This window comes from Eschrichtius robustus, chromosome 13, assembly GCF_028021215.1.
Source record: "Eschrichtius robustus isolate mEscRob2 chromosome 13, mEscRob2.pri, whole genome shotgun sequence".
Classification (NCBI taxonomy): Eukaryota; Metazoa; Chordata; class Mammalia; order Artiodactyla; family Eschrichtiidae; genus Eschrichtius; species Eschrichtius robustus.
The window spans coordinates 45,466,333-45,476,092 of record NC_090836.1 but is presented as its reverse complement, the minus strand read 5'-3'; the positions used below and the strand labels follow the sequence as shown (position 1 = coordinate 45,476,092).

Sequence of the window (9,760 nt, the reverse complement as noted above, 5' to 3'; positions counted from 1 at the left end):
GGATGCCTCGGAGAACTATAGAATTCTCTTTCCCCACTGAGTCTCCAGCTTCCACTGACTCTACAGCTATGTCATGGGACTACCCCATGTACCCCCAAGTCAAGAGGGGTGGGGGTATCAAGAGAGCCCCAGGTCTCTTGTCTACTCAGGTCCTTTTTCTGACCAAACACACACATTTAATTTTCAATTCTTCCCACCTCAGGAGAGACACAGGGGTTTTGGAGAGAGGTTAAGGTGGTGAGTGGGGAGAGAAAGGAGAGATGGAATTGAGAATGAACATTATTCCTGGGAGATTCATCTATTCCCTCCTAGATCTGTACTGCCCAGCGTGGGATTCTTTGGTAGTTAACCCAGAGTTGAAATGGAGTAGAACAGTACTGGCAGCCATATCAGTAGCGGAGTCTCCACAGAGGGTGAATTCCTCAGGCTCTTTGTCTCTCAGATTCGGGGTGTGTGTGTGTGTTTGTGTGTGTGTGTGTGTGTGTGTGTGTGAGAGAGACACACACACACACCCCGAAACATTTATTTAAATAAAATTTTAAGAACTTCAGCCATCAGGCAATGTGAGATCAGAGAACTCTGATTTCCAACCCAATGCCTCCAGTCTTTCTGTGTCTCAGGAGCGAAAAAATATTATATATAAATAAAAATTGCTGCAGTAAAGATTTAATCTGAGATAACATTGTTTTAGGCTATATCGCTTTTTAAAAGTCTCTTAACCTGACATCTTAACGACCTCATTAACTCAGCCAGATAGGGAGATAGGCACAGACGGACGCGGCAGGAAAAACAAATTAGTGGAAGAGTCTACAGGGCTCCTGATTGCCTGGAAGACTGGGGTTCCCGAGAATGCTGGAGAATACAAGTGAGATTGGCTTAGAGAACTGGGGGCCCATGGGGCCCTAGCAGCCCGACCTCTTGCATAGGCTGGTGGGGAGGAAAAGGGAGCAGCTTGGGAATGCTGAGCTTGCAGCGGCCTCCCAGCAGGACAGACTGAGAGGACCCCTTCCTAGCTCCAGCTCTAAACTGTCTGGAGGGATTTGGGACCCTCTGGGGGCAGTAGAGCCTCAGGAGCCTAAGATTAGTGCCCCACTGCCGCCATGCTGCCACCACCACAGCATCCAGCTCCCAGCTGGGACACCACTTTCTCAGCACAGAGATCCAGCTCTGAGCTCTGACTATTAACTGAAGTGAACCCACTCACCTGCTCCCAGGCCTTTTCAGTCGCTGATCACATCCTTCTCTCCCCAGCATACTCATCTATTTGGGGAATCAGGATGGGAAAGAGTTTTCTCCTGTCTAGATAGTATCAACAATCTGAATAACTCACTTAAAAACCTTAAGTGGAGCAGAATATAAATTTGGGATCTATCCAGCTGGGGGTGTTCTCTCTACTCTTCCCCCTGCCCATTCTGGCTGAGTCAGGGCAACAGAGCCTACCCCAAGAGCCAGTGGATAGAAGGAGTTTCAGAAGGAATCTGAGCAATAAAATCAAGGCAAAAAAAAAAAAAAGATTTTATTTTAAAAACAGGTTTGTGGGTTTTTTTTCCTTTTTGCATTCAGTACATTGTCATTCAGACATCACAATACTATATACAGATACACAACATTTTTAAAAAGCCTATTTTGGATGAACATTTCAAAAGAACACTGTTTTGTAATGCACCAGTGGGAAGGGAGAAGGTGAGCCCCCATCCCCCAGCACCAAGTTGGCCTTTGAGGAGGGAAATGTCAGGCAGCGTCTACGTTAGCTGGCTAATTGGGAGCCAGCTATTTTGGTCTCCTGGAAGAAAAACTGCTGTCCTCTGGACAATGAGTAAAAGTGAAAATGTGAGGCCTTCTCAGCTACTGCCTTGATGGAGAAGCAACTGGAGAGGGAATCTGCTGGGGGACCGGCTCTCCATCCCCTTGGAAGAGAAGCTTGTCCGCTCCCTAGAAAAAAGTTCTGCTTCTGTGCCTGGCCTGATCCTCAGCCTCACCACAGAGAGAGAAAGAGAGAGAGAAGGAGAGAAGACAGATTTAGCAGCATGGTGGGAGTTTCTGTCTTCCCTGGATTTCCTCATGTTGATTGAGAAGCAGAACAGAGGAGGCCATGGGGGCAAAGGTGGCTCCTCAGAAACTCAGTTCCTTGATCCAGGTCAGGGAGAAGGGTAGGTGGCTCCTCAGCCAATTCCAGCTTTTGTTGAAACAGGAAAGAAAGAAAACCTAAGCGCTGTCTGTACTCCAATCACGATGCCAGATCCCTAATACTTATCATTAATATTAATGTGACTTTTAAAATATGCACAGAAAAATCTTAACTGGGAAATCTTGCCTAACTAAAGAGTGCCAGAGGGACAGGGAACAGGAGGAAGGACTGGAAGGAAAGTAGGAGCTCGCCAGGTCCTGCTCGGGGTCGCACCCTCAGGGGGGTCGTCTACCTGCCCGGGCAAAGGATGAGGCAAAAATAGGGTCATTCGGGGTTCCCCAACTCTGCTTTGGCTGGAATGATTGGGCTCTTCGCTGCCACTCGGGCGTTCTGGCAAGGCGAGGGGCGACGGCCAGAGGGAGTGGAGGCAGGCTGCCTTCCTCCCACGCCCGCCCGCCCGGACCCACCTCCAAAGCGGCTGAGGCGGGGTAGGTGCCATCTGCATAGGGGTGAGGGTTGAGGATGGGGTGGGGAGTAGAGGGCGGCAGAGCACACCCTCTGATACCCTCTGCCTCCCAGCGGAGCGGTTCCTCTTTCTGGTTAACATTAAATATTTGTCTGTACCCGAAAAGCGTCCTTCGGTGTGTTCCGATATGATACAAATCGGCGACATAAATAGACGGGGCGGGCGGCTGGGTGGGCGGTCAGGTAGAGTGAAGATGAGGCGCTTTTGATTTGCTGACCACCTTCTTCTCTTTGACCCGCCGGTTCTGGAACCAGATGGTGACCTGGCGCTCCGAGAGGTTCGTGGTAGCCGAGATGCGCCGGCGCTTCTCTTTGGTGATGAACTTGCTGGCCGCATACTCCTTCTCTAGCTCCTTCAGCTGCACCTTGGTGTAGGGCACGCGTTTCTTGCGCCCGCGCCGGTAGCTGTTGACCTCGGGCTGTAGGGGGACCACGTCTGGGGGGAGAGAGAAGGCGGGCGGCAAGAAGTGAGTCGCATGGTTGGACCCAGGACCCTGCGAGGGGCCTCAAGTCTGCGCGGCTGCGGAGGCACAGGTTCCGGCAGGGACTCAAAGGGAGCTGATGGATTGTCCCCAAATCTTTTGCACCTCTGTTATTAGCAAGGCCACGACTTAGGTGAGGACCCTGGGGTATTGCCTCTGGTGCAAACTTTAAAGGAGGGGGCGCCCAAAACTCAGTAACCAAGATAAATGATATTTTAATGCAATGTTTTAAAATATATAAATGAATGCCCAAAAATCCATGGTGGACAAAATATGAAAATTTTAAATAAATACGGGACCAGTATTACTGATTTTTCCTTTTGCCTCAGCTTCCAGCATGGCTCTACACAGCACTCCTTATTAGAATCCTCGTTCCCTTAGAGGGGTCCCTCCAAATGGCACCCTGGTCTGCTAGCCTGCAGGATTGCAGGTATTCAGGAAAATCCCTCTCTCCTGCAGTTAGATCATTTGGGCATGGGTCAGTTTATACTCTGCCCCATTATCAGAGGAAGGTGTTCTTTTGTATGTTTGAGGGAGGGCATGGCAGGCAGGGAGACAGTTTCAGTGGGCACAGACCCCCAAGTGGGGCCTCTAGCCTTTGGTCACTGGCTCTGCACTAGGAATCTGAGGCCAGCACTGACAGCTAGAGAGAAGAAAAGTGGCCAGGTGAAGCCAGACTGCCTGGGAGCCAATCTCTAGGAGTCCAGTGTTGTGAGCCACTTAGTAACATCCAAGGTGGGAAGTCCTAGCACTGAGATGTAGGGAATCAGGTCCCTAGAAGTAGAGGGTCCACACCCGGGTGTGTGCCCACCAGAGGAGACACCAAGAGAGCCCTTCTTGGGTTGAAACCAGCTGTTCACGTAAGCCTTCTATAAAAAGAAATCAGTGCCCCTCCCTTGCCCCCATAAACGTCCACTCACCAAAACTGCAAATTCTGCTCCAATGTGCTATCCTTGTCATTCCTCTGAGGCTGAAGGAGACTGTCCCCACCCCATGCAGGAACCCTAATCCTAAATTCTAAATACCTTGTCATCCCACTACTAGTTCAATTTCTTCATGCTCTGAGAATGTCACAGGCAATATGAGTCACTTATATCCCCCCTTCCACTCCACCCTCACCTCTGTCAATAAAAAGATCATAGCAACACTTTCAAGGGGAAGTGGGGAACTAGGAAAATTATCTGAGTAACTCACCCTTCAATTTTTAAAAACGTAATTGGCAGACTTCTTCATGCAGGATTTAATGAGTAGGACTGAATATTTGAGATTTCCCCTTCATTCTTACTGCCCTTTGGAAGTGTAGACACAGTCTAGAATGAGGACACAAAGCTCTTCCTGAAATGCTTGTTCTCACTGCCCCCCCATCCCGCCCTCATGAAACACCTTCCTTATACCCTTTCTCATTGGGTCTGCTCTCTCTCAGGGACCCTTGTCCCTGACAAGGATGGGGAGAGAAGAGGTCACCATCAAATGCAGGGGGGGAATAAAGTACACAGAAAGAATATGGGAGGGAGGGGGTTCCGATGGCCTGGTCTGGCTGTCTTCACGACGACAATTTTTCAGGAAAATTGTGGGACTTGTCACTTTTCTCTGCCTATGTAGGAATAGGCCAAGTTTTTGTTTTTCTTTTTTTTTAAATCTGCAAAACAAAACAACTTCACTTTAGCAGAGCAGATCCTTTATGTTAAAAAGGATTTTTTTTTTTTGCACAAGATAATTTTTAAAAGTCTCTCAGTTCTCAAATGTGTCTTACTCTTACAGATGTAACTATGATTTGAGAAACTGATGATTCTGGAATAAGAGTAAAACAGAGAGGGTCAGTAATGATACCGTGAGGCTCTTTTTTAATCCTCGGAACATTTTTTCCAGTCTTATTTTATTAAACCCATTTTACAAGACAAGGAATCTGAGGCTCAGAGTAGGTAAAAGAACTTAAGTGGCAGAGCCAGATTTTAAACCCAGATTTTTGGACTCAACATAATGAGACAGTAAGTTCTAAAATGGAAACAGACCACCTGGTACAATTTAGCTTTAAAATACCTCCTTTTTCCTGGAGAGCAAATGGGATAAAAGTGGGTTTGGTTTCCTGAATTAACCAGATAATTGTCCCTGATTTTTTTAAACTTCACTTTCTGGAAATGCTCACAATTATCTACCCAAGTCTGGGTCTCCTAAACCCCAACTATAAATTTCCAATGAGGCTTAATCAACAAACCCTAAAAAATCAGTTTTAAAAAAGCAGATAACTGGTCCAAATTGGTTATTTTTCTCTACAGAATGCCAAGAGTTGATTTGGCCAAGTTTTTCGTGGATCAGACCTAACGGCTGGTTGTTTTGGCCAACTGGGGAAATACCTTCAGTCTTGCCTTCTCAAAGAAGCCCCCTTTCATTGTCTGCTGTCTTGTCTGGAAAGGAAGTGGGATCTGCAGATGTGGAAACATCTGGAAGCTTAGGCCTCGAGTTGTGTCTATGCTGCCTAAAGTAAGTAGAGGACTTGGTGATTAATTTTACAATCAACCTTTCCCTAATCTCCCTTCAGAGCGTGTGGGCGCACACACATACATACACACACACACACACACACACACACACACACACACACACACACACACACACCCACTTCATACCTGGGAACCTAACAGACACTTTTGAGGAGCAGATAAAAATCAGATCAATGCTCAGCCATAGCTCTCTCTTGGGGTCCTGTGTACATGTTCCTACTGCCCACTGGCTCTTGACCACCCACTCCCAAAACAGGGCTCTGGTCCTCCGAAGAGGACCTTGTTCAGCTAGAAATCCTAGCCACTCTTCTCAACCAAATTCCAAAGACTTGTCAGTAGAGACTTCCAGTATGGCCCAAAGAGCCCATTATTTCCTTCTCTCTCTTACTCTCTCCCCCCATCCTATCTGTCTCTCTCTGTCTCTCCCTGTCTCCCCCACCCCGCCCCCCTCCTCTCTGCTTCTCTCTTGGAATTTCTGCCTCTCTCTGTCAAAATTAAAAACTGTCTATACGCACTATAGGAAGAAAAACAAAGAGCAAAGAAGCAAGGGTCTAGATAATTGGGTAAAGGAAGAAGCCACAACTCATCTTGGCCCTAATTATCTGGATCTTTCTGAACAATTGCCTTCATCTCCCACACCAGCCCAGACTGCCATAGATGAGGTCTCTCAGAGCCAGAGGCACTGAAAAGAGACAGTAGTGTTTATGCCTAGATGCTGCCGAACAAACCACAATTGCATAGACAGAGTTATCTGGAAATCTCACTACTTTGAAAGAGCTCTGTGTGGGTAGAAAGATGGAGGGTATTTGAAGATAATTTCTTATTCATCTGCCTTTTGCCTGGACCTCTGCACTCACTGAGATACACCAGCCCGATTCTATTTCCACACCGGGAGTGTGTGAGCACATAGCTGTTGAGATGCACTGGGTTTTTATATCCACTTCCATGCCATAATTTGCAAGTGTATTAAATCTCAGTTGGGCTATATATTTTTTTATGTCAAAGATATTTTTCTCTAGGAGGCTGTGATAAAAAAGTGCTTACTTTTAGTTTTTTTTTTTTCTGGGAATCTTTAAGATGTTTATTTTGCTCAAAGATATTTCTGAGCTTCTCTCCAATCTCTCACTCCCACCTCGCTCCACATGCATACACAGCAATGCCAGAGCAGCTCCCTCTCATCCCCTCTTCACACTAAACCCACTGCCCACTGCTCTAGACTTGTGCCTCTGCCCACAGTGGGCTTGGTGGGCATCTGGCCCTCTGTCCTTCAGCTCCTTAGCATGGCCTGTTGGCTACCAGCTACTGATGCTCCAGGAATTCCTGCTAAACCCCCATCTCCTAAGCAGTTTCCCATCTGGGTGAGATGGGAAATTAAAGGGCCATATCTCCACAACACATTATTGTACACCTACATGTGAGTTGCCTATCTTCTAGAAAAGTGTTATTATGTGTTTCATATTAGGTGGTTAATAACAGAAATCATATTATATAAAAATATAGTCAGTGCAGAGTAGGTAACGCATGATACCATGTACTAAAATTCTATCATCCTAAATCTTCTGGCAGCCAGAAATTGGGTGTCTAGTGTGGGTCCCACCTTGGTCAGCTGTGTTATACTAAGTCATCTTATAATATTTACAAGAATGTTATTTGCTACACTTTCTAACATCATTCAGTAATTTTTTTTTTAACCATCTGCCCTTGCCCCAATCCCGGATGCAGAGGAATTTCAGGCCCACCCTTAGGAGGTCTTCAGGTCTATACTTCCCAATGAAAATGTCCCTGGGTCCACATGTAGAGCTGGGAGGGGGGGGGGCTCTGGGCAGTATGGGGAGACATATATGGCTGTTCTGGGGCCCCAGGACCCCTGTAGGCATCAGAATGGAGCCAGTCAGCCCTCTCCCACTGAGCTCTGCTCATATATAGCAAGAGCAGACTCAAGCTCTGGATTCACTAGACCCTGAATCCTGATTTCTCAGCAAAAAGCTGAATACAAAGCTCCTGATGTGGTTTTGAGAAACCTGGAACTGGTCTTTTCCCCTGTGGAGTGGGGGGTGGTGGTTTGCAGGATCCCTTCCTGTTCAGAGATAGCCTCAATTGGAAAGGGAACAGAACACCAGTAAATTCCAATCCCCCACCGCATATGGAGCCAGACAATACAGAGGGGTCCCCCTCCTGGGCCTGGACCTCAGATCCTTCCAAAGCAGGTCTCCCCCCCACCCGCCCCGCCCCACCCTCATCCTCACTCCCCTCTAAGAGAAAGAGACACTCCCCTGTGTCTAAGGCATGGGTAACTCTCTTTCTCCCCCGCATTTGGGGGAGTTGGTAGTGCGAACACCCACAGGATTTGAGCTCAGTACACCAGAGAGGCAAAGAATTTTATAATCCAGGAGAGGGATGTGAACTCCCTTTTCTCCACACCTTCTCCAGAGATTTTAGCTCTCTTGTTCCTTTAACAATCAGGAAATTCGTGGCCAAATTCTTAAAATAAATCAAGAAAAGAAAATAAAAAAGAAAACATCCTACATTTCTGTCGATCCCGGCAAATTAGACCCCTATTTAAAAACAACGACAACAAAAACTGTCCAGTGCCTGCAGTGCCTGAATGATCTTGGACGTTCAGGCAAACAAAATGTTTGGGTGTTCTTATTTTTTTCCGCAGTTAATCGGTGGGTTGAGCGTTTTGTCCTAGTGGTTTTGGATTCCAAGGCACCCAAGGCCCACCCCACCCCCCATTCCTGGCCGGAAGCGGGCTTAGGAGGCCAAGAGCCGCGCGTGAGACTGGAGCCCGCTGGGGGAGGAGGAGACAAGCTCCCGACTGGAGCGGAGCCGGCGGCCGGGCGCTCGGGCGCCTGTGATTGCTTCACTCTCCGCCCGGCAGCTCCGGGGAACGTGTCGGAGCAGATTTCTTCCCCGGCGCATTCCTCAGCGCAGCTCGCCCGGCCGGCTCCATCGGCAGCCCAGCAGAGCCGGCGCGCCGGGGCCAGACGGCGGGGGTGGCTGGGGCGCGGAGCCCCGGGGCAGGCGGGGCTGGGACGGGTCCCTGGCGGCGGCGGCGGCGCTCGGGCCCCTTCCTTACCTGGAAAGGGAGACTTCCAGAGGTGGGCGGACTGCGACTGCTCCTTGGAGCAGTACACCTGACTGTCCCAGCCGTTGGAGAGAGCCCAGTGCTGGTAGCCTTCGACGGGGATGAGCGCGTCGTGACGCGGCTCCGGGTGCCCGCTGATCCCAGGCACCACAGACACGTCCAGGTAGCCGGGCATCGCCTGGTAGGAGCTGGCGAAGCTGGGATAGAAGGCGAACTCCTTGGCCCTGGAGGACAGGTCGTCACCCGGCAGGGCGCCCGACGGCTCGGGGTACTTATCGCCCGGGTGGTAGGCGCAAGGCTTTTGCTGCAGGTTCACGTTGTGCGACAGGCGGCAGCCGTAATAGCTGCCACCGAAAGGGTAGCCGTAGCCCAGGGTGGCGCTGGACGAGGTGGGGGGCGCCGGCGGCGGGGCGCATTGGCGCGCCGCCTCCGGGGCCGGAATGTCCGTGTAGACGGCGCCCTGAGGGGCGCCCAGGGGAGCCGGCGGGCGGCCCAGCACGGGGTGCGGAAGCAGGTCGCGGCAGTGGCTGGCCGGGCAGCTGCTGCCCAGCCCGTCCATGCTCGGGGCTTTGCCGGGGCTCGCTCCGCTGCAGCCAACCCCCGCGCCGCCCGCGCCGCCGCCTCCCCCGCCGCCGCCGCCGCCGCCGCCGCTGCCGCTCTCCGCCGCGCTGTCCTCATAGACGTACATAAGGCTCTCCGGCCAGCGAGGATGCAGGAGCAGCGAAGTCGTCATGACATGATCTGCTCGAGCTTTTTAAAAACTCCACTTGCCAGAGGCTGCGAGCTGGGGAGACACCTCGCTCCCTTTTCCCCTCCCCCATCCCTCCTCCCTTCTCTCTCTACCCCTCCCCTCCTCCTCCTCCTGGTGCTTCCACCTCCCTCCCTACATGCCCTCTACGCATGCGGGGACATTTCATTAAGAAATCACCGGCTCCCGCCAGCCTCCCCTCTGCAACCCTCCCGAGCCCACGTGACGCCACCCGTGCACGTGATGCCCTGGCCGGGTCTCCTGGGGTTCCCACCCCTAGAGGTGGGG

At 50.5% G+C, this 9,760-nt stretch overlaps 1 protein-coding gene across 1 annotated transcript; it reads right to left on the bottom strand.

The window, feature by feature from the left end:
* Positions 1 to 1,545: 1,545 nt before the first annotated feature.
* On the bottom strand, positions 1,546 to 9,494 carry HOXC13 (homeobox C13). The gene is made up of 2 exons (XM_068560622.1): positions 8,716 to 9,494; positions 1,546 to 3,089 (listed from the first exon to the last, which is right to left on the bottom strand). The coding sequence occupies exons 1-2, from the start codon at positions 9,455 to 9,457 to the stop codon at positions 2,833 to 2,835; spliced, it is 999 nt and encodes a 332-aa protein (XP_068416723.1). The 5' UTR covers positions 9,458 to 9,494; the 3' UTR covers positions 1,546 to 2,832.
* Positions 9,495 to 9,760: the final 266 nt, after the last annotated feature.